The sequence below is a fragment of the Thunnus thynnus genome, chromosome 4, assembly GCF_963924715.1.
Source record: "Thunnus thynnus chromosome 4, fThuThy2.1, whole genome shotgun sequence".
In the NCBI taxonomy this organism is placed as follows: Eukaryota; Metazoa; Chordata; class Actinopteri; order Scombriformes; family Scombridae; genus Thunnus; species Thunnus thynnus.
The window spans coordinates 28,752,651-28,778,772 of NC_089520.1; the positions used below are offsets into that span (position 1 = coordinate 28,752,651).

Here is a 26,122-nt window from a genome sequence, read left to right on the forward strand (position 1 = left end):
GCTCTTGCACACTATTGGTGTGTGTGTGTCAATGTGTGTGTTTGTGTGTTAGTGTGTGTGTGTGAGAGAAAGAGAGCGCATTTATTTTGTTTCAAGGAAGAGAAAGTAGCTTTCAGAGAGTGAAACAGGGTATTGCTATATGAGCTGGAGGACTGTGATGTGATGGTGATGATGATGGTGGCAAAGTCAGAATACAATGGAACATAACCTGAATGGCACCATGCATAAAATAAAATGACAAAGAAGTAATAAGTGAAAGCATTGTGATCATGTGAATTATTATTTACAATTAAATCAGTGAGGAGTTTGCTTTGTGTGTGTAATTGGATCTGTCAGTGTAACTAGGATGAAATATCCTACAGAGGCAGAGCTACATTAGCCTCTCATTGTACTCAGTGTCATGCTGCCTGTTCTTTCTCCACTCTCACTGAATCAAAGAGAAAGCGAGCACCAGTCCACCACACACCTCTTTGGGCATGTCATTTACATTATTTGATGGTTGCAAAGCGGTAATTACACGCCGAGGGTTAATTGGTCTTTTTAAACCTGGCGAACCTGACTGTGTGAAGGCTTGAGTGTACAAACACAAGTGAAGAAAATTCAAAGAGTTTCCAAAGCACATGAGAGATGGTGTGTCCTGAAATCAAGTGCGTACACTTTAAAGGTTGTTCTTGGCCACTTCTGAGACCGGCACGATAAAGCACAAAATCCCCACCGCTCCTCTCCATGGCTGCCTGTTTTAATGGAGAGTTGTGTTGCAGAGAAAGCAGAGGACTGAGGAGTAGGGGTCAACTGATATGTTTTTTTCAGGGCCGATACCAATACCAGTACTTTTACTTTAACATTTTAAGTAAATTTACTGTGGCTGGTAATACTTCTGTACTACTTAAGTAGGATTTTAAAGGCAGGGCTTTTACTTGTAATTAAGTGGTATTAATACTTTTACTTAAGTAAAGGATCTAAGTACTTATTCCACCACTGTTTAAATGTTATATATTAACAACATGTTATAGTAGGGAACCTGTCATTCAAAACTAGGCTACTTCATTACTAATGATTACTATAGCTGAATATGTACAATAGCAATAGAAGTGACTATTCATCTCTGATAACTGTACACCATCTATGCAGTCCGTGTGTGGATTAACAGGCCTCAGATGCAGTTCTATTACATCTTGAGTCTCTAACAACAATCCTGCACCTCTAACAGTTACAAGAAACAGAGTCAGAGACAGCTTCAGTAACGTTACTAGTAGTCGTGGGTTGAGACTGAGAGTATGATCAGCCCTGGTAAGTAAGCATGAAAGACAGTAATGTTATAGCCTATCAATTTTTTTGCTGTAGTCAGGTGGCTAAATTATGGCTCAACAAATTAACTTGTTGACATTCGCTATCGCATTCAACTTAGCTCTACAAGACTCAACATCAGCTTAACTTACGTTATATCACTGCAATAAAGTGCATTTTTGACACTTTCAGCAGTGTATCTGGGAAACTGGGCATGTTTGTCATCATAGAAATAGATCATAAGATTGTGGTGTTTTTAAAACTTCAGCGTAGAGGATTGTGATGTTTATTGCAACTCTGGTCATATCTGCTGCCTTACCTTCGAAAGACAGCTCTGCTCGCTCACTGGAGCTGATCCAGTCTGCAGATGCTTCTCTGTGCTGTCTGTGGCACAGCAGCATGCACAGCCTTCAGTGTTGATAGGCTATTACTTGTGATGTGTAACCAGATAGATCAGATAGATCAGATAGTGGTGTACTGTGGGACATTGCTCAAGACCACAGAGTGGTGACTACAGACAGAGGGAGACGGCTGCATCAGAGCCAAAATAGCACATATCAGCAATTGGAAACAAAAAATTATGATTCCAATAATCGTGAAAATGCTGAATATTGGATCTGATAATTGGCCAGGCCAATAATTGGCCGCTCCCTTCTGAGGAGCTCACAGAGCAACGGACAGCATGAGTCACATCCACCATGGTGCACTGCTTTCAGCTATGTCTGGGGGCTGAGACACACCTATACAGTCTTAAAATATAGTATACACAACCACAAAGATGCACCTTCACACACATTGTACATGTAGACACACTCACCCACACTCAGACTACCTCAACCTCAACACTCATGTAGCCACACACACAAAGGAAGCCCTCGAGGTTTAATCCCGTCATCTAACACCCGACATGTGAAAAGGGGATAAAAGAGGGTCCATTTCTCCAGCGGGGAAGTACAATTTGGTGCCTCCCCTGACGCTCCATGGCCTTGCTGTGTGTGTGTTTTGTGAGGGTGAGTGTTTCCATGCTTTGGTGGAAAATCTGCCCTCTTGCCGACACATTGGTGAAAGGCGATTTCCGTAATCCGGGAGTGTAAGCCTCGCTGTACAAATGGGCGTAAGGGACTTTGTGTGTGTGTGTGTGTGTGTGTGTGTGAGAAATGCCAGCTGAAAGCTGCACGTCTGTCTGGGTGACTGATAAGAGGCAGCGAGTGAGGAGAGTTTAGAGTAGCAGCACAGAGCAGAGACTACAACGCCTCCTTGGAAACTTTCCTTTTTCGATTTTCCTTATTTTTAACATCCATTGTTATCTACTGGTTGTAATTAGAAACTGGTTACATATATGTTCAGTTAAACTTTTTTCTCATATTTGTGTGACTGGTAGCTGAACTGCACTGTAAAAATTGATTGATTTTAGGCTGGCAGAGGATAGGTGGTAGTTTTATCCTTTTTGTGTGTCTAGTATTTAATGGGAAACTTGTCATATAGTGCCAAAGTAGTGCCATTCACTATAAAACTACAATGTGCAGAATCATTTGCTCCATTATTACAAGTTAAAATAAAAACTGCCAGCAAAAGCATTCCTTTAAAGGGGGCATAGTGTATTTTTTGTGATTTTCCGTCATTTATATACTGTCATGATGTCAGATATCTATACTAAACAAGGTCAGAGTTCTAAAACTTGAGGTGAACGTTTGTAGAAATGCTCCCTGCAAGTCAAAAGTCAGGGCTTCAACCTGTTCTGAACGCTTCATTTTTTTCTATCTTGCCTGTCACGCATGCCCATAAACAGCCATCCATTCAGTTGTCTTTGTTGCTGAGGTTGTTGCTATGGTTTTTCCACGTGTTGTTTGCGTTGTCCACTCTCATATTTCAGATAGGATTTCGGATGTACGGATGTATTTGAGAAGCTGACATTCCTAGTAAAGAACATAAAAAGCAGTTAAACCCTACTACTATAGTTTGTTTCATGGTTTGTTGATGCAGCTTCCAGAGTTAGTGAAAGTCTCCCAAGGGAGCTGGCCAATCAGAGCAGAGTGGGCTTATTGGGAGGGGGGCCTTAAAGAGACAGGAGTTAAAATGACCTGTTTCAGACAGAGACTGAACTGTAGGGCTGCATAAAGGGTCAGTATGAGTTAAATAAGGGGTTTATTTAACTGTAAGTCATGCAGAGATATTCTAGTAGAGCCCCAGATTAAAAGCTATAGACCTGTAAATGTGCAGAATATGTCCCCTTTAAAAAAAATATTAATTATCACATGTGTTTGGAAGAATATGGATCATGATATCTCATCAATTTCAATGTGCTGTAATCTGCAACGTGATGTAAAAAATACTCCACCAGCTATATTAACATGTGTAGCAATGCCACTGAGAGAGAATACTCCTGAGTAATCTTTAGATCTATTCTTTTGAGACCAAGCATGAAGTGCGTATTTGTGTGCTTTCCAAGCAAGGATTATTTTTTGTCCGTCTACCTGTCTGTGATGCCCAGAGGCACAGCAGACAAATCACCTGGCATCATGACTTAAATCGGAGACAAGAGTAGTGCTTTTGGCCTGCTGGGTGTGCTTGATAGAAAATACCAGAATAGTCTCTGGGCCTCCTGGTGATTGTAAGAGATATTACAGTATATTCCCCACTCTTCCTGCTTCCCTGGCCTGAGTACTTAGATAGAATATATGGGTTGTCTATCAAGTCTTTCTTGGATTCTTAAAAATTACAGCTTCATCTACAAAGACAAGTTACATAAAGTTTTGTGGCCTTCAAAAGGTTTTTTCAATCAAGTAAAGATGTATGGTATTTGCTGAAATTATAACTGTCACTCACTCTGACAAGCATATGAGGGAAGGGTCCTCGGGAGTTTTCAGGCACATTGATAGGTGGGATGACCCAGTCTCTCTTCTGTCGCCTCAGCCCATTGGCAGAGGAGCTTCTCTGATGTTTTCGAGAAAACTTGATAACTCTGGGTTGGGATTCCCAAACTCTTGACAGCATTTCTTCAATGCCAACCTGAAAAGAAGAAAACAACATATCATATATCACATTTTGCATTGAATAACATGTGCATGTTATCATTTCAAGGATGCTATTTTGCTAAGACAGGTAGGAGATGAATCTATAAAGTGCTGTGAAATGACACGCTTTCCCCTCTGCTAAAATTGAAACTGAAATACTGGGTGTCAAACCAACAATAAACCCATTTTGTGAGAGTGACAGAGAGGCAAACACAAGTAAATATAAATAAACATTTTCTGAATGCTGCTGCATCACATTTCATGAGGCCTTTGGCAAGACACCTGAGCCTGCCCAAGCCCTCGGCTTCTGCCTAAGAGAGCGAGACCTCCCCCAGGCTACATGGCCGGGTTTTGTTTATAGAGGCCCTGTTCACACCTGGCATTACCATGTGTCTTGGGTGATCTGATCACAAGTGGACAGCTCTAAGTACGTCAGTTCACACCTGGCATTAGAATGCGTCTCCACATGTGTCTGGAGTGACCACTTGTGATAGGATCTCACTTCCCTGGTCTATATGCAATTAGACATGTACATCATTGCTGTTTGCAAAGACTAAATGTGTTGTTGTTTTTAACCAGCAGGAGTAAGCAATGCACTTCTTGTGCCTAGTGTGCCAGAAATTAAAAGAATTTTGTAAAGACCTTGGCATGCGGGTAAAATCAAAACTCTTCAGCCCAAATGGAAAGGAAAGGACACATTGCGTACACACTGTTAAAAGAATGGGCCATATGTGGCCCAGACCGCCTCCGAATGTGGTCTGAACAATCAGATCACAATGCAAGACACATTTTAATGCCAGGTGTGAACAGGGCCAGACGTGCTGTGCTTCGTCTGCATCCCTGCACAGATTTTTCAGACAGGCAACATGTTCTGTCCTCATCCTCTCTGTCCCTGCTGAAACAAGAAAACAAAGTGACACTTTGCCCTGACAGAGGTCTATCATCAGACAAAACAGGTATTGATGAAATACCTGTGTAATAACAAGGGGAGCAGAGGAGAGAAAGAGGAGACCGCCCAGTAGTTTCATCCTCGCTGCAAGCACTTAGATAAAGAGCAGCTCAAAATGTCACATGCTATTGGTATTTTTTCATTAAAAAAAGTATTGAAAAGTGGTTGGATTTTGTGGATTAATACAGCATACCTCAGTCCAGGGTCAATGCTTGACTTGTCTGAATGAGTGTTCTATGTCTTATTTTTGATGAGGTACTTTTGAACATCATACAGAACCATGGTTTAATGGCAGCTTCCAGGTAGGAATGTATGGATGTATATATTGAACCCCTCTGCCCCCTGCGATGACTCCCTCCAGCTGTAGCTGCAAAAAGAAGATTGTGTTCTTACTCATCTTGTCTTGTGAAATAAGGGGGTTAGAAGGGTGTGTAAAAGAGTTTTTTCCCCCCGATCCTCTATGGTGTCCTCCTGTGTAAGATTGTTGTATTGCTGTAATCCACCTAATCCTATTGTTGTCTCTGCGCCCTGCATACACACACACACACACACACACACACACACACACACACACACACACACAGACACACACACACAAACACATTGGCAGTGTGCCGCTGTCACCTGAAGCACATTGGAAATCCTCCTGTTCATCCCACCTGGAACACACACAACGCAGCCATACACAGAAAGACACACATGTGCGCACACGTACACTCACACGTTGCCATGCCAAACACAGGGCGGAAGTTCAGCCTATCAATATACTCCGGCTTTGTCTGTGAGAGAGGCAGACTGTCAGCTACACCTGAGCAAATGCTGTGTATATTTTTCATCTTTTGTTTTAACTCTTCACATATTCACAGCTCACAGCATTGGACCACAAGCTCAGTGCAGGCCAGGCCTCTGGACAGCCAGGGCTGTGTATTTAGCTGGGCATGAGCACGACGTAGAGGGAGCGTGGCGACCGGGATAGATGATTAGAGGACAGAAAGAGGAACGAGGGGACCAGATGTGTTTCCCAGATAAGATAACTCTCATTCCAGCTCCACTCATCCAAAACACTCACAGGTACCAACTGGCACGGGGCAGGCAAGGTGCGTGCCAGCCCCTCCATGGGCGGCAGGTGGAATTAGTCCCTGTCTGTGAATGTGTGTGTATGTTTCTGTGGCAGTGTATATATTTGCAAATTCTCAAAACAAGGGATGTAAAAAACAAAACAAACATGCAACAGAGGATAAACAACACTCTCTCTGACAGATGATAATGAATCATCAGGACTGCCTACATGTCAGCGCATATGGACAGTTATGAATATAGAGGACATTGATTCAACGAGCACACTCCTCCTCATCTTCGCTCAGCCCAGTGTGCTGCTACTATGATAAAGTCCTTATCTGTCTTCCTGCTATCAGCAGAAACACACAATGTATGAATAGCTGCTCTATATGCCACTCAGCCTGCTGACGAAAGCAGTACATCAGACCTGACGATAATGAGGATGAAGCATCTGATTGGTCAGGCCACAACATTCCTTTGGAAATGTTGCCAAAACAGAAATGAATAAGAGAGATGGTAAGGCAGAGAGACAGACATGGAGAGAGACAATGAAAGAGAGATGTCTTTTATTGTACGTCTGCTTGTGGATGATATCAGTGTAGCAGCTGCATGTGACTGTCACTTTCAAACAGCATGGCAGATGACAGGCAGTTGGCTTAGAGACAACACCAGAATTACAAAGGAAAGAAAGAAAAACCGGAACCGACTCTCTGTGGGCCGTCAGGAAGCAAGGTGCTTATTAGGGTTTGGGTATTTTTCCAGTCTGACTGTGTGTGTATACAGTATGTGCATGTGGAGTGATTTCAGTCATGGCTGTGTGCAAATATGGGAAATCATGTATTCTGGCCTTGATGCAAGCATGTGTGCACACATGCAAATGTGTAAAAATAATGCATGAGCATATGTGCAGGAGTATTTGTCTGTACGCATGAATGTGTGTGTTTGTGTGTGTCAGTGTGTGTGTGCATCAAGGAGTCAGTTAGTGTGTCCCTGATGCACCCAGGGCTCCTGACACCCAGAGGCAGGCAGGGCCAGCTGCCAGCTCTCTGCTCCCAGGCAGCCTGCACATTGCAGGGGCATTCTTCAGGCCTGCAGCCCCCGAGTCTTGGAGCTGACATCTGGAGGTTATCAGTCTGACAAACAGGCAGAACAATACAATATGAGTGTGTGCTCATTGCCCGTTCTGTGTTCAGTGTGGCTCTGAAAACATTTGATTCAGGTCTTTTGATGTGTTTTTTTGTGTGTCTTTCAGTGCTGCAGTGTTATTTCCCTTTGCTGGTTCACTATGATAAAAACTGAGATCAGAGTGTTAGTCTTCAGTAAGAAAATGTTCTCCCATGAGATCTTCTCCAAAAAAGCTAAAGTGAAGAAAAATAACATTTAAATCTAACTTTGAATTAAAAAGAAGTATTGAAATTCTCACTGATGTTATTTGCCTGTTGAGACTCACAGCTTTCCGATGCAGATTGTCAACATAATCAGGCTATAATCACAAAGTTAAAGCACACAGCAAAAGTGCAACCATCCAACCTTGCCGGTGTTGCTTTTCAATGACCAGTGGACCCCGGGGTCTTACGTTCCACCACGCTGCCAGCCCTTGCTGTAATCTACCTTGAACAGGTGAGGCTGTCTGGGGAGAGTGTGGTAAAAATGCAAATCAAATAAGCACTAAAACCCGTTCCGGCAACCAGTCGACTTCAAATCCACTGGTGCATAACTAATGGGCTCTAAGCTGGTGGAGAAGGCAAATCAACGTGCCATGAAATCAGTACGAGTTGGAGAGCACTCAACGAGAGGCCCTACCTGTGTGAGGTGAGATAGCCTGAGTACATAAACACAGTGGAAAGGGCTCTCAGGCCAAAGATGCTCTACACTTCAATTGCTGCGGTATTGTGCACTGGAAAATTAAATACTAAAATGATCTAGTCGATCACGGAGCACATTCCAAGTATGTTAATTTCTGCTACTAAAACAGAACAGTGAGAAACTTAGCCAGTTATTAAAAGCAAATCAATGCACTCTTACTGGTGCTTTATAACAAAGTAAGCATAGCATACTGTAGTAGAGAAGAAGAGAAGAACGCTATATTCTGTGTTGGACTCAGTTCATCTCAGTAGAGATGAACCAAGAATATAATTTGTTACAGTACAGCATCTCTATCTACGTATCATCCATCTGTACACAGAGCAAGAGTGAAACAAATAACTTGTCTTTTAATCGCCATTGGGAAGAAGAGGATATCTTGAGCTGTATATCCTCTGCTCCTGTTTCCATGTTGACACAGTAGGCTGCGGTTAGATGATGCGATTATGATAACCTCTTTTCCAAAATAACTATTGACTTTCAGAACAAAGAGATGGGCTCAGATAACAACTACTCACCCCCATGCGTGTTTACCAAACTGGAAAATGAAAATGGGCCACACAGTTCAAAAAGACTGCACTGCATTGATCAAACTCATAAGTTTTAACGTCAATTCACAGACATCATGTCAAGTCATTGCACTGAACTGCACACAGCACGCTTCTCTTTATTGACCTGAGCAGTTTTAATGTCATATATCAAAGGAAAACAAATATGGAAAGGGAGAAGGGCAATAATAAATAATAGGACAGTTCAGCTCTCTAACTCACTGCTGTTCACAGTTCATTTTGGCCAATGAGTAAAATTAAGGCTACAGCATCTTAACTGGTGCCACTGATTAAAGGGCCAGATGTACTGCACAATGGAGGCAGACACACATGCAATTCTGTTCTGTCATTATACACGCACATGTTCACAAATGATTGGCAGGTGTTTTTACATCACACACACACACCAGTTATGCAGATACGTAAAGTGTAATTTGGCCAATATTTTGGTTTCATACTTATTGGTAACCAGCCCTGTGTGTTGTGCTAATTAGCAAAGGTTAGCATGCTAACATGGTAAATATACTGTAGGCTATATACGTGCTGTACATTAGCATTGCCATTGGGAGCATATTGGAAAATTGATGAAATTAGCATTTAGCTCAAAGCACTGCTGTGTCTAAGTACAGTCCAAGGAGAGCTATAAAGGCGACAAGACCTCGACGTTTGACATTATTCCAGATCACAAATTTAAACCAGTCTCAGCTACGCTATATGGATTAACTTTCTGCCTCTTCCATGTCAATGAACGTCACTCATCTCACTCAAGTCAAGTCCTCATGGAGGTTGTCACTCAATTTCATATTTTTTGAGACCATCAAAAACAGCAGTATTGGAGTATGTAACACACAATAAATGAATAAAATTAAGCTTAGCATAAGTTCAAGCAAGACTATCTATGTACTGATTCATTCATTCTCATTCCCCCCTCTCTCTGTCCCTGCTTCTCTTGCTCTGTATCAGCTGATTAGGGGTGTTAACTCTTTTAGTGAAACCAATCAGATTTTACCACAATTTTTTATCTGCCAATCATGTCTTAGCTGCCAACTTTAAATCTGTTCTCCTCTTTGTCGTTATCAGCTGTCATTTCAGTGCGAAGCATCGCGACCCTCCTCCGACCCATTCACCTCCAGTTCATCATTCCAGTACCCAGGTCTGAGCTCATCAGAAGCCCGCTCCTCTTCTCATCATCCAGATCTCAGCATTCTCTTTATCCATCACCACCACCAGTCTAGACTCCATCGGGGGATGTCCTACTCTACTTTTGGCTTCACTATCCCTTTTATAAATATGATGATGTCAGGATGGGGTCTAATTGCAAAAGATTTTTCACATTTCTCGTCATTATTGTGCCTGTGTCAATAAAAATAATTGTTTGTCTCTTGACTGAACTAAATTAACCACAGACCAAAGTATTTGGCCTAGCTAGGTATTCCTTACCTATCCTATCCTGTAGCGCATACTGCACTTTTTATAATTATATTTTTTAGGACTATGCACTAACAAGTATTTATTATAATTTCTCTTCAGAACACACCAGCAATTTCAGACTCAGGAGATTGGACTAAATTCTACCGTAACACCCATTTATAACATCTGAAAAAAAAAGTGACAAGAACGCATGTAAACACTGTTCTGGCAAGAAAAAGAAAAAAACGCAAACCTTTTAAAGATGGTTTTCCTATTTCCATGCGATTAGAGACAACACATTTATTTCTTGTTCAATTATTGAATCGTTCTCTAGCTCCACAGTGTGGGGAACATAATTATATACTGAAACTACATCACCTGGTCCTCGCAGACTCTGCCAGAGTGGAACATTAGCTCAATCAATGTCAATTATTTCCCAGTCTCCATTATTGCACTGCCAGGAGTGGGCAGAATTTTAATCCCCACTCTGCAATTGCTTTAGCTACATGAGTCTTGGGCTTTTTGTCATGATTAGAAACATGACTGAACATTAAGCCCAATGGCGTTCAACAAGTAGTGCAGGAATAATGATAATGGGTTTGTCGCTCAACAAAGTGCAGCCCAGCAATGGAAGTCAGTAGCTATACATTTGGCTTTGTGTAGTTACACGGTCGCTAATAGTGCCTTGGTAGCAAATAGGGCCATGTCTCTACTTGTCACACAGAGAAGCACTGCATCTTTACTGCTGTGCATGCACTCTTATAAAATGTTAATTTAGAGACAGCAGGACATGTATATACATGGACAGTGTAAGAAAGACATATGCAAAAGTGTCCTTATTGTAAATGGTAAAAGTAGAAATCTTGGCTCATAATGGTTCTGTTAATTAGCAATTTGCCTTATTGCATTTCATCCTGTTCATATTTTATTTGTTGTGTTAAGGTGATTAGTGTCTCCTGTCTTAGCTAATTTCTAAGAGCCTTTGACAGAAAGATCTTTTACAGCTTCATAAAACAACAAAAGATTTGATCCAATCCCTTATCAAATATTATAAACGTTAGTTTCAACAGTTGCAAGTAAATAAAGTAAAAAATGTTAATTTTCATAATATGTTGCTACAACCTGAAAATGAGATGAACAGCATAAGAAAGGAAATGTTGATTAAATGTATCTGACGCTGAAATTATAGGTGCTGCCTTCTTATTTGTACACCTGATTTTTCACAAGCAACTTGCTCCAAACACTGGAGGTCCCAATGTAGAACTATATAAACTTAAATATCCACATGCATAAACTACTCCTGAAACGCTCTTGAAAATTGTGTGATGGCTGGATCAGCTGGATCCTTTCCTAAACAGTGGTGTGACTGTTTAACAACTGATATAATCTGCAGCTGGTAATATTTGTCATTTTAACCAGTGAATGCATCAGTCAGCACAAGCTGAAGGTAAGAAGCGTGCCACCCAAATGTTTTCTACACTGTTCTTGCTTGTGAAAAAGAGCAAGACATGAAAAAGAGGATTGATAAGATATGTCTTGGGAGTCTGAGCTTAACAAATCTGGACCAAACAACTGAAAGGAGTTTGAGACAGGGGATAAACGAGTTTGGGTCAGATGGGAACATGGCTTGTTAGTTTCTAGAAGTGGTAAAGCAGGGAGAAGGCATTTTAGTGGTAAACACCCAATTTATATTTGTCAAAGTGTAATGCAAATGTATTATTTATTAGTTTCAGTGCCCTTGTGTTTTTGTCTTATTGCAATTGTTTTCCCCCTTTACCTTTGTCAGGGGTAAAGGATGTGGGTGTCCGGCCAGGGCCAGCTTAACGGTGGTCTCCCAGATGCGTGGGTCGTGTAGTCCCCGGGCCGTCACCATGAACTGGACAGGCTCTGACAGGTTGGCCACCTCCTGCTCGGCATACACCATCCCATCAGGCCTCACGCTGAAGTTGGGGTCACTGCTGACAAAGCCCACCTCTCTGCTATGCTGGCAATCCTCAAACTTCACTGCAGAGACAGACAGAGAGGGAGAGAGGGTACAGAATTAGAGAGAAGCACAGTAAGATTTACTCCATGAGGTGTTCGCAAATCCTTGACACATCTGGCAGGCTTAAGATTAACCTGCATCCATCAAGACGCATCTTGAAATATCTCATCCCTTCTGCTGTCACTTCTGATTCTGATTTTGACATCTTTGGCTAAACAAACTGCTTATCTGTTTCTGAACCGGAATACACGGAGAGGAACCTAATACTTTTTTATATCATTCTTTTCCCAAACTAGACAGATAGCAATGTCAAAACAACGTTTTCCCTGGCTTCTCCAGAGAAGGTCTAAAGCGCATTAAGCTGACTGGGCCGATTGCGCTCCATGTTTTGCTGCCAAGCACATGGAGTGCAGTCTTGAATGACATGAAATGATAGCTCAGTCTTTGTTAACTATGCACCAAAACTATGGAATTACCTACCTCAAGATATAAGAGATGCAAGCTCTGTGAACATTTTTAAACAACAACTGAAAACGTATTTATTCAACAATGCTTGTAAGTTTTTAACTGTCACTCTTCCTTTGTCCTATTCTTATCTTTTACATGTTATTGTTCTTACACCTTCCTTTGTTTTATTTCTATCTTTTACATATTCTTTTGTTCTTAGCATACCCATTCTTGTCATTTGCTGTATCTTTTGTTTGTTATTATTGTTTGTGATTACTTGGTTTTATCGCACAGTATTTGCACTTGTTTTAATTTGTCTGTTTTTATTTATTCTCATGTTTCTTCACTTTATTGTAAAGCACTTTGAGCTACACTCCCTGTATGTAGGTGCTATATAAATAAAGTTTCATTATTATTACTATTGTTTGGAGTGTTTTGCTTGACTGAGACAAAAGAAAGGGAGCTGCGAGGGAGCTCATATTTGCACACACACACACACAAACATACAGTGCTATTCCTGTTTCCAGAGTAATGTACCATATGCGTCTGTATGAGGAGCATTTGGAGGTTTGGGTGTGTCAGTATGTTTGCCGTCTTTCCACTCCACATATGAGTAAAGGTCTGCGACAGATTGCACAGAGGCAGAGGAAAAGAGATGATGTCGGCTGTTGAGTTCATCAGTGCAGACTCTCCAGTGACAGCTGACATGAATATGCCATTACACCGCACAAAACACAGGGGAAACCGGCAGCATCTCCGACATGACAATTTGGAAAATCCTTTTATTCTGATGCCAAATTTAATCAACACTCAATGCAAAATTATCCAATGATTCACAGCTTGATGCAATGGCACAAATGTGCATATGAATGTTTTCAGCATGTCTACACACACACACACACACACACACACACCATCCCTCCTTTCCCTCTACCCCCATGTTGAAATGCATGTGCTCTGATCTTATCCCACAAACTCTGGCTGCTAATAACAAGACAAATTGATTTCATAAATCACCCAGGGAACAGATCGCCTCTTATGAGCTATGGCAGTGTGATTTTTCAAAAATCCAGCGTGAAGAATTCTGCACAGCAAGCTTTTTATCAAGCCATCTATTTAATTTATCGCCCAGCTTCCTGTCAAAAGCAGCTCCCAAACAACAGGCTAATAAAGCATGAGAGTCTTCGCGGCCACTGCAGCTCAGCGTCACACAAATGAGGTTGCTTGTTTTCAACCTCTGAGTAATTGCATGCGTAATGGGACGGATGGTAAACACAGTTTTGACAATGTGTGCATCTGTCTGTGTTGGCAGATGCAATCCATATTTCCATTAAAAAAAAAAAAAAAACACAGCCCAGTTGAGAATGTCCTTATGTGAGTGATAAGCTTTGTGTGAAATTATTGCCTGGCTTTGGGGAACATTTATAAAGGCGCTAGGTGATTTAACATCAGGTTGTGACAATATGACACAGACCTGCTTGGATTGTCCACAGATGAATTGTGATGGCAAGCATGTATTATGTAAATGACTTCAATTAGCTTGAACTGAGCAGGCTAATTGTTGTCACTTAGACAGGTCTCTTGTGGTACAGCTGGAGAAGCAAGGCTTAAGGATACGAGCACTGCAAAGCGCCGCTTATGAATGTGTGTGTGTGTGTGTCTTTCTCTGTGTGTGCATACGCATAGGAGTAAGTTCAAAGTACAGCTAGTTTGAGAATGTCTGTCCTCAGCTGGCGCATATATTAATTTCGATGTTAATTCTACAATAAAACCACCGAGGTCTCTGAGGGCCTGTCTGAATCGGCTGCCTTGCCTGCTGCGGTGGTGCCAGTTGGCATGGGAACACACATGTGGTCTGTGAGGCATTGCCGTTGTGCAGCACTGTTAGACGAGGGTCTTTTTAATTCTTCGTGAGGGCACGGGGCCGGCCCTCAGTTTACCATTCACCGCCTACTGGTGTGTACCCGTGAGGGGCAGGGACCATGACCCTGATTCCTGACACATCTACTTAGTGTGGAGATATTCATAAATGCTTTGCTACTCATTAAAAATACTGTCCACATAGCACATTCAGATCAGGTGGTGGGATCTGATCTGTCACGCTGTTAAATGGAGATGAAAGCGGCAGAAAGAGACAACGCTGAGAATAGATACTGATAGAGAAACTCTGTGTGTGTGTGCGTGTGTGTCTGCGAGAGAGCAAGATGGCAGGATAAAAGGAGGAGGCGGGACAGGCAGATACTGTAGCACACCACTAGACAGAAGAAAGGCATAACGATGCATTTCAAAATATATAAAATACACCCTAATGGATATAATTTTTTAAGGCCTTAAAAAAAAACCTCAGTTTACAAGACAAGAAGGGTTAATGTGCAAATGCAGCTGTGCAGTTTATTCATTGCTGTCACATAATAATGGAAATGGAAACAGTGAATGAAGACTAACAGTGCTGATGACTAATCTGTGCTTATTTATTGTTATTGTTCTCTAGTGCATGTAATTCTTTTTGTCACCTCACGCTTCGCAAACTACAGCATGCCTTTGTACAAAAAAAAAAAAGGAACCTGAAATGAATAAAAGACGACAAGGCTTTGTGGCGTTTTCCCAGGGTACAGCCGTGAAGGTCGGTAGACCCACAATCCTAAAATAAATAAATAAAAATCACATACATATTTTCCACCATGTTCAATTGATGCTGCCTCTAGACCACTCCATCACCTGGTCAGCTTACCTGGAGCACTACGACTAAATCGGAGAGACGGAGGAATGAACTGAGGGCGGGTTAGCAAGGGCTCTAAAATCTGACTGTGTGGAAAATCTTTCACTCTATAAATCTATATAAATATACTAAATGTAGTTATTGACAAAATCACACACTGACCCAAGGATATCAGACTTTGCTGCCAGACATCTACAGGCGGCTGAATTCACCAGCTATGTTTTATGAATGTTTAAGGGTTAAGTATATAAGTGCATGTTTGGCACTGGGTGTCAAATTTCTGAATAAGACATTGATTTCACCTACGCTGAGCTAATACACCAATTGGCATCATGTCATTGCCAAAGCTTTGACGGGGGAATGGTTAGTGGCTTACCTATAAGCTGCCAGTCTACATCTTTAAGAGATTTATGATTAATTTAGAAGAGCAACAAAAATACCTACAAGGTGATGTCATGACACAACATTTCCGTCAGTATGCCTCCCTCTGGCAGGGTAAAGGCTGCCAGGAAGACTCACTGTCTTAAAAATTTCAAGATGTCTCTGCAGTGTGAAGCTTGGGTGTGTATTTCTGAACACATTCCTTGCAAACACCATGGGTTACAATATGAATTAATGGGTTAAAATGACTACATGATAATTGTGTGTCACTATACAACGCATGTGGGGAATGACAGTCTGTGGGCGTGGCTGCTCTGCTACAGGGGACAATTGATAATTCGAACAAACTGCTCAGCAGTTCAGATTCAGAAAACAATTTAAACTGCATGAAAGTATAGGGACAATTTTATGTCTTGCTGGTTATGGTAGCAGCCCTCTCATTCAGATATCTATTGTGTCAATTGCCTTCTTTTTTATATATTTTTTGTGTGTGTATGTGTGTGTGTCCTTGTACTTTGCCTCGGTTCCCTGTGGTTGGTGAGGAAAACATCAGGGGTATTTGCTGCCAAGGTATTCTGCGCTGCACATTCAACTTCTGTAGCCTATATTGTTCAAGCATGTGTGTGTGTGTGTGTGTATATTGGCCTGCCTCTGTGTGCCCCTTTGTAAGCTTCTGTGTGTATGTGACTTGCGTCTGTGTGTGTATTTCTGTGTGCATGTCTCTGTGTGTCCTGTATATTTTAGTGCGTCCTGCCATCCACAGCGGTGTTTGGCAGGCTGCTGAGCCTGGTGTCATTCTGCTCGGCTGCTCTTCTCTGGACTCGTACTGCAGAGAACATGCTGTCCAACAGAGCGGCTAGCGCAGCACATACGCGGCTAAAACAGAGCAGCCAAGCAGCCGTGACCGTCGACCACCAACTCCTCCACACACACACACACACACATGCACGCACACACACAGAGACATGCTTATGCTCTTTGTCTCTTCCTGCTTGTAGATCCAAGACAATACCCTAGGGGAGGCCAGAACAGCTCTTGTATGGAAACATTACATGTGCATAATGTAGATGGCAGGTAGCAACTCTGCACAGCCAGCTTTGTGCATTCACGTGGAGCATGCCTCCCTCATCCCTCTGCATCTGCCTCCTCCGTGTTCACCTGTCGACCATGCACACCTCCCCTCTCTTCCCTGGCATACTCTCCTCTTTCTGTCACCGCCTCCTCCCCGTCTCCTCCACTTCCTTGTTCTCTAGTGTCACAGCTCCCCTGTCCTCCTTCCCACTTACCATCCTTATTTCCTCCCTCTCCTGCTGTTTAACCGCCTCCACCTTTCCTCATCCATCCTCCTCTCCTTCTCCCCTCCTGAGGCGCTTTCTCCCCCGACGCAAAAGCAGGACAGCTAGTCTGAGCCGACGGCCCTGCCAGACATTAGAATGGACACCCTGGTGGGTCAGTTTTTACCACTGTTAAAGTGAACCGAGAGAATGGCACAAAAGAGCTAAACGAAATTTATTTTAGCATTTATACATTGGTTAGCTGGTTTTAGGAATGTTTATAGGATTTTACTGATCATTTTTAAGACTAAGATTAGATCTTTTTATAGACCCGCTTCTACTAACAACCTTTAATACTGTTCTTAACCTCCCTTTTATGATTCTTGCTTTGCTTCTGCATGTCTCACATTGTATTTATTGCCTCTGCTGTTGATTTGATCTGTTTTTTAATCAGTTGCAAAGTGCCTTGTTTTTGTGATTTGAAAGATATATAAATAAAAATGAACATATTAGCTACAACAGCTAAAAATAGACATTTGACAGCTGGTGTGGGACACAAAATCCCCCCCCTTTACAGAGTTGACACCATTGCGAATGAAAGTTGAAGTTAAAAGTCTGACTGTGGCATACTCCAAGTCAGCTATGCCATGAGTGGGAATGGTAAATGGGTCCAGACTGAGCATATGGAGTTCCTTTTGTTAAGGTGTTGTTCATCGCAGTCGTGGCACTGTGCTAAGTAAACATTCCCTCTGGTACCCTGCTGCTTTCCTCAAGCCAACGGGAAAATCAACGCCACCCACTCAATTTGCAAATAACAGTATTTTTGCCAGGCTGAGGCTGTGATAGACAGCAGCACAGAGCCCACTGATGAGTAAACACTGCTAAAATATAGAGCATACTGTATGCACGTAGCTGTGAAGAGTCCTTGTAAAAATGACTGTGACTTCAGTGTTACATTTTGTGCACTTGCTGCAAGTAATTTGATAAAGCAAAGCGATCAATATTTGCCTTTTTTAATCATTTAATTTTCATAAGTTAAATCTAGAATGACTATGATTCATTAAAAATGACAGTTCTGGTTTCACTCGCCAGATTTAAAAATGAAAAATGAATAAAATGCTAGGTTGCTCAAGCATTTGTTTTGAAGTACTCTGATGAGTAGTGTGAGCTTCATTTTTAATGATAAACTGTATCAAATTTGGCCCTGTGAAGCAAAATACAAAAATCCACTGCTGATACCAAATGAAAAACCAAAACAGGTAGGAATGCTCCAATCCAACTTTTTTTAGTCCTAATACCGATACTGATACTGATACCTGGGCTTTGGTGTGACAGTGTTTAATTAATGAGCTGTATGCCTCACTGTGTGGAAGAGACTGGGATCATTCTTTTATGTGTAAGGCAACATCAGGCTTGACTTAAACATTGCTTTCCTAACTTTGTAAAACAAAATGTAACAAATTAATACATAGATATACATTTACTGAATTGTTATTTATTATTAAAATAATAATCATGCGCCAGCAACTGGGTAAAAAAAAATCTTCAAGATTAACAGGAATTACAAATCAAGTGTAAACCTTTTGAATGCAGCGACAAATTGGTCAGGAATTTTAAAAAATCCAGTAAAAAACAATATAACTGCATCAAATGAGAACAAAATGTAAACATTAAATCACAATTAAGTCACAAACTAGTGCAAACAAGCTTGATGAATTGAATCACAATTCACACAAGTAGTATAAACATGTAATTTGGTAACTGCTGACACATGGCGTAGTACACGCATGTAGACGTAAACATAGAATTGAATTGAATAGATCGACCCCATTGTCACTGACACTCGATCCAGCTATTTGAGTCAGTATTTGACCGATATATGATATCAGTATCGGTGCATCCCTAAAGAAAAGCCCCGTTGTCAGCTTGACCGCTAAGCATTTTCCATTTACTGGGAAATTAAAAGGAAATGTTGAACTAAAAGGATCCATAAAGGAACATGCAATCCTCCAGTGGAAGTTTAAGAAAACGTGAATATTCAAGGTTTCCACTTGACAGTGACATTAAAGCAAATAAAAATCTACTCAAGTTCAGACATTCAAGTGGTAATATTCTTCCCGCCCACAAGCAGGAAAAATAATGAGAAAAGTTTATACCTTTTAGTGGGCAGTTAAGTAACTACAGTGGAACAAACATGATTGGCAAGTAAAGATGTAAAATCTATTTTTATAATCTAATTTAAAGTCTATTCTGGTGTTGTGATTTATCACAAATAAAGTACATCTTCATGTAAATCTCTAGTCAAACCTAAATAGTCCCATGCAGTACATCCACAACTCTTAAAAGTCTTTTGAAATCCAGCCCACTGTGCCCCCACAGGAATGCTTATAACTAATTCAATTTACATGCTGCTGTTTTTAAAACACTGCAGGTACAATGTGACTTTCCTGAAAAGGCTTTTTTTTTTCTGCCGCAGTTGGAAATGAATTTCTCTGCCTCTGCAGTTCTCTGTTTTAACAAAAGCCCACACAGTTCCCTCTGACAGCTCGCTCTCACAAAAGGAAACCGCTGCGACTCAAGTATGTGTGTGTCCCTGTGTGTGCTTATGCATGTGAGGGAGCCAGAGTGAGAGAGATAAAGAGCCAGAGTGAGAGAGAAGGGGGACATTGGAGTGGGAGTGTGTGACATGAGCTCTTTGCATATACAATTATTACAGCTGATGCATAAATGGATATGGGTGTCATCGACTCCCGTTCCCATAGTGTGTGTGTGTGTGTGCGTGTGTGGGAGAGAAGGTGCTGTCAAGTTGCATTTGTGTGCGTCAACGCACATGTTTTTCTTTTTAAACGCCACATGCTTGTTATCTGGTGCCGCTGCACTTAAGGGGCTGAACGAAACCTTGTCACATTGTTAGTGCACTGTCACATCTATATGGCCAACATCCGCCCACAAACTCGCCGCCCCCACCCCATTACACCTTTGTTTTCCTCCTGTCACCTCCCTCCTTCTGCAGGTATGAGGGAACAGCTGTAAAAGAAGGCCCTCCTGTCATCAGCAGTGAAGGTGTTGGAGCCTACAAGCCTGTCAGGATACAGAAAGGTCTTTATACTGTAGTGTAACCACACACGTACAGGATGTTGTGTTGGCCAGATGCTCTGTGGGGGTTTTTCAAAGTTTGCCACAGTATTTCAACGGATTATACAGATTTCCTCTAAGATATTTGTTTTTCTGCTGCACACCACCACCTAACACATCATCACATTACACAGTCAGCTCCGTTCTACATTATAGCTCCAATCTCAGCGTGCTCAAGTGCTGCTGTTATTCGCTGTCCTGTGAGTTTTGGCCGGGGCACTTTGGGAAGAGCATTTGGGTTTTGCACATCCCCAGCCCTCCCTCTTATCTGTGCATTAGCATCCTCTCATGGGTATGTGCATGAGGAGGCTTGAGGAATGAGAAAGGGGAAAGAGGCAAGATAAAGAGGGAGAGAGTGGAGCAAAGCAGAGCGGATGCAATTAAAAGACTGGGTCACAGATCGCAGTGCCAGGCGTCAGTGTGATTAATACACCACCATTCAGCCCAGGAGCTTTTCTCCTCTCTCTCTGTGTGTGTGCAGAGTGTGTATGTGTGTGTGTGTGTGTGTGTGTGTGTGAGTGTGTGTGGGCAGAAGGCGTTGTTTGTGAATTTGTTATCTCTTTAGCATACTGCAGCTAGGGGGCACCAGTGCGTCTCAATACGTATTATCCTCAGGTGTGCCAGGTTTAACCCTTTTTAAGTCCTTGGGTCTAGGTGACCTGAACAAACAGGTCAGAAGACATGATGTGTCCCTGTGTGACCTGATTTAGTCTGTTCAGGAAACAAAACAGTCAAACATCCAAGTCACCAAACATCTCTTCTTACATCATGAAAAAACACAGAAATGACGGTGGGCAGATATTTGCAGTTGCTCATCAAATGACTAAAAACTGGCTTTAAAAACTTTTAAAAAACAAACAAATCAAAAAAACAAGAATAATTAATATCATCTTAAAATACCAAACAAAAAAATGTTGCTAAACTTCATAGACTTGCACAGTTGTGAACTTTGAAGGGCTGGTATCACTGAAAACTAGAAAAAGGAGCTTTGGGATGAGTATGCCGCAGGATTTTCTACTTTTTCATCTTCAATCTTTGGAATAAGTTTTCAAACAAGCGCACTCGTAAACATTGTTTCTTTCTGTTACTCAGCTAAAGGAATATATCTGTGCTAAAGCTAAGCTAGCGACCTCCAGCTATGTTTGAAAAAATGACTTTTACTTTGTGAGGAAATTTAGACATGATCTTATCGCTCTGAATCATCTTTTTAAAATCTCAACTGTGCAACAGCAAGTTCTTCCCCTTCATTCAGGGTCAGACTCGCTTCACAGATCGCATCACGTCTCCAGCTGCAGCCACTACTCCAGGTAAAGATGTGGCGTAAGGGAACTTGCATTATTCCTTAGATCGTATTCCAATTGGCTGAGGGTGAAGGTGGGGCAATACCTCAAGCCAATCGGAGTAGGTGGTCATCATGCAGATTTTATGTAAATAGCTTTTGAAACAGCTTGCTGGAGGACAGAGGAATCTGGGTTGTAAGGAAGATGGATTTAGAGAAATCTAAACAACTTACGGTGAATAAAATGTTACAGATATGTTTAAAATAGACTCTGTACTTTCAAAAAAAGGCCGTAATACCAGATCTTTAATGAGCACCTACTATCCTTGACGTTTTTTTTTTTTTTTTGTACGCCTTTTGACTGACCAGCAGCTACCAACTAATTTCAGACGACGCCAAGTTGGTGAAATCTGGCTCCCAATCAATCCACCTTCTGCAGAACACTAGCATCAAGGCAGCAAACAACGCCTCAGAAAATTCCCCCAATTGAGCTGGTGGCCCTTCTCAGAGTCTTATGGTAATGAGAAATGTTTCTTTTGAAACACAGCAAGCCACACAAACATATCAACTGATTCTGTTTTTTTTTTTTTTTTTTTTATTTCTTTCATCTGGCTCCCACTCACCAGACCTTGCCTTCAAGGCTTCCCCTTCGATTTAGTGCGAGCAAAGAAGGAGCCACGCTTTATCACAGCAATATCTTTTTTAAGGAGGTGAAGCGAAGAAACTGCCTCAAGGCTATACACTGTCTGTTATCTCCCAGTACAATATAATAATTTCACAAAGCCCAAAGTGAGGTGGTGGGACCTCAGCTGGGCCGAGTGACAAAGAGGGGAATGTGAGCAAACTAGGGCCAAGGATCAGGGGACAAAAGGGACTTCTGGGAAATATCATTGACTCTCACTGAACCGTATAATGACTGTAATGAAAACCCATTATTCTCAAATAAGTTTTTTTTTTTCTGGAATGAATCACATTGCCCCTACTGCACTCAATACAGTACAATGACTAACTTCAAGTTTTAGATAATGGTTACTCTTCATAATAACTGACACGGTACAGAAATGCTGAATAAGAATGAATAAGAGAGATGTTATGGCCGGACGAGTAAATGAGTCCAGTTACAGTACATAAGGCAGTGTTCAGTCTGTGTCCAGTGTTTATGACTGCGGCACCTCTAGCTGGTTATTTTTAGCTGCTCTTGATTACCCTGGAGACTGGCCTTAATAAACACTATAAGACTAAAAACAGGCTTCCTCCTTCTGCTCCTCCTCCTCATCCTCAGAGATACCAAAGACTCACTCACACGGTAATCAGCTTTTAATTTTCTCCCCCTTCTCCTCTTACATCTCCCTCACTCTCAACTCTCACTCTCCATCACCCTCACTCGCTGGCTGAGCCTACCAGCAGCCCTTTCTCCTTTCCGGTTCTTCCTATTTTTCTCTCCATCTTTTCCCCCTACTCGTGTTATTAGCATAAAAGTGTTTGCATCCTTCCCTGGTGATTGTTTAGCTGCTGTGTTCAGCATCTTGATTTGATTCCCTACAATTGCCCCAATTAGCATTACAAATATACACTTAGAGAGGAGCAGAAATATCTGTTATGCCTGACAGACTAATTTAAGGGAATAGAGGCCAGAGGAAAAGGCAACACTACATTTGTGTGATAAAAGGTGTATCACTGCGTCTCAATAATGAAGTGTCTTATCCGAGACCACCGAAACCACACTTTGGCTACATTTATGTAAATCAATGGTGTTTGCTTTGACTCAGTCAAGCAAGAGACTGTGCATCTGACAATGGTAATGTATTGGATCTTCAATTGTGATAAACGGTGTAATCACAACAAGAAACGTACCTCTTATCTTCTTTCCTCTTGCACCCTCTACAGCCCAGATCATGTCTTCTAAAGCCAATGATTAGACTTAAGACAGATCTCCTTCATTATCCGTTGCTCTCATCCATTTCTCTCTAATCCTGTCTCGACTCCAAAGCCCCCTGGGGCAAGCGATAGGACAGAGCCAGCCATTAGTCTCCTGGCCCCGAAACCAGGGAGAAAACTCATCCGTATTTCCCCAGGAGGAGATCAAGGCCATCTCAGAGGTCAGCTACAGAGACTGATATCACATACCCATAATTACCCCAATGCTTATTCTCTGACTCTTCATTTGGGTATGTACTTGCTGTTATGGAGGTGACCTTTGCCTTTCCACAAGCTGGTTCATCTAATCTAGGTAGGGAGACTTTGAAATAGAAACATTCAGCCAAAGTGAAGTTGAAGTAATTGTACAGTCAGATTCCTGCCACCTGTATCTGCAAAGGTCATTCTCCTGATCAATCAGCAGAGTAACTGATGACAGTAATTGGTCTCATTATTGTCAACCAGCACAAAAAATGTGAGTTTAGGTTCCTCCAGAGGGCCAAGCCCATGAGCTGATGATGTTCATCTGAAGAGCACAGGTACACAGACTAAAGGGACAAATTGTTGTGAGCCGGGTACTGATGTTGTCATTATGAAGATAATTGCTTCACCAACAGTAACATTAAGCCAGAAGGCACAATGTTAAAGTCAGAGCAGGAATCAATGCCAAATGCTTTAGGCCCAGAGAGGAAACATTTTGCATTTAGTGTCAAACCCACAAAGACAGAGTTAGATGAACAAGGTTTGTGTAGACATACTGTTGGAGTCATGAAAGGATGTTACAAAATGTTCAAAGGACAAGTTAATCAAAGACAAAAAGTCACATCAACTATGTAAAGGAATAAGAGATGGATACAATCATTATTAAACCTTAGAGTAAGTAAAGAATCCGCATTGTTAAACCTGTACAGGTAATGTACAGTGGGTTTCTCAGAGCTTTTTCCATGAAAACAGGTGTCTGTTCTGGTTAAAAATGAGGTTGATGAGATTGGTGAGAGTGAACTAAAACAGTTCTGGGCCATGAAAAACCAAAACAATGAGCTGAAAGATGCTAAAATGCTCCCTAGAACTGAGTTCAGTGATTATTCTCTGTTTGTCACTACAAGCAACACCTTTCACATTACACATAATCATGAAATCTATTGTTAATGTATAAATATTGACTGAAGCTTTACTATACCGTATGTACTGCTAGCATGTGTATGTAAGCTAGTATTTATCATTAATTCTGTAATACCATGCTGCAGCTAAAATATTTCCTCCTGTGTAATCAGCCTTTACACAATCTTAGTTTGAGATTGGACATGCATAGGTACTTGAATTAAAATAAAAAACTGCCTGAGCCTTTCAGAGTGCAGCCCTCCCTTAAAAGCAACAAATCTGACTTTCTTTCAACAGCTTATTTGCTTTGAAGTCACCCTGGCCTGTTCCAGAAAATCAATTAAAAACATGACTAATACATTTGCACCTAACATTTTCCACTTTTCCTCTTTAGAGTGTTTGATGTCCCCCACTGCCTTAAAACTGTGTAAATGCTGAGATCACAGAGATAGTGACGGGAGGATTTCAACAAGGACCCTTTCGCACTCATTCACTGTTTCAAGTGAAGCTCCAACCTAAAATGAAATGAAATAATGAAGGATATCAGTGGACTCCTACTGAGCTCTTTTTGCACAACACTCGACAGAGAAATCCAGCACGTCTTAAAGGCCCATCAGACCGATGGTACAATATTACTCTTTTGTCTTTCAGCCCTGCACAGACATTTTCCTGTTGGATGATTTTGTAATAATCTAACGCAGGTGTCTTTTTTCCCCTAGGACTCTGTCCCTCCTTACATTTCCTATAGTGTCCCCTAGTGACAGTTATCAGAGAGATCTGCAATGGTCCTTAATGCCGGCATACGGCTATCCCTTAAGTGGGCACTACTAAGCCTCATTGTCTGCTATAGATGTAGGAGACACAATAGCACAGGCTGAACCTCTCTGCTCGGCTATCTACAGGGAGGGAATGGGAGGTCGGTCTCCCCGGGCCACGGCGCCAAAACCATTATTCTTATCACTGCAGGACAACTCACCGCAGGCCAGAAAAACCCTTCTGAAAGGTCAAATGAGTGTGTCTCTCAGTGTGTGTGTTTACCTCCTCCCTGCCGCTCTCACACCAGACATTTCTGTATTTCTCATTAACTGATAATACATCACTCATGACCTTGTGATAAAAATACATTAGCTGCAGACAAGTCATTAATCTATAAAGAATCAGGCTGTTTAGGTTATCAGGTGAGAATGGCTATATGTGTTATCGCACAAGTAATGGGAATAGGCTTAATTGCTCATCTTAAGTGAGTCTCTATAGTGGAAGAGAGGTTTATCTGTTGTCTTTGGGAGCAAAGTTGACACCATCATGTTCGGCTGTCATTGAGCAACGTGGTGTAAGATTGACCAGTATGCAACAGGATCTCAGTTAGAACTGAATGTATTGCAAGAAAACCGCTTTTTCATTGGTGTTTGATTGAGAAATAAAGTACTACTAATATTATATGTTTGATTGTGTGTGTTTGATTGCTGCAGTGTAGTGCTTTGATGCAGTAACCTCGTCACTCACGACTATAAATCCAGTTTGCCCAGTTGCCCAGATTTGGACCACCGCTAATCATTTTGTTGCTATCTGGTCAGTCTTATTCAGTCAGTCTCAACTAAAATGATTAAAAGAATCCCACAATTTCCCTCCAACTGATTAGGTCTAATCTTCTGCCTACGTAAGCAAGAATGCTGCTGTTACACGGATGATCCCTGTTAGAAATAATGAAGCTGAAAAATCTAACATAACCTGTCAGCACCACAGGATAACCCAAAA

The 26,122-nt window shown here is 41.6% G+C and overlaps 1 protein-coding gene across 2 annotated transcripts in view; it reads right to left on the reverse strand.

The window, feature by feature from the left end:
• Positions 1–26,122, reverse strand: part of cdh4 (cadherin 4, type 1, R-cadherin (retinal)) — a 200,349-nt gene that overhangs the window by 65,139 nt on the left and 109,088 nt on the right. For both annotated transcript variants that reach the window (XM_067588137.1, XM_067588138.1), the window contains exons 4-5: positions 11,908–12,134; positions 4,114–4,296 (exon numbers count right to left, since the gene is read on the reverse strand). In XM_067588137.1, the coding sequence (XP_067444238.1) occupies positions 4,114–4,296; positions 11,908–12,134 (410 nt within the window). The remainder of the gene's footprint in view (positions 1–4,113; positions 4,297–11,907; positions 12,135–26,122) is intronic.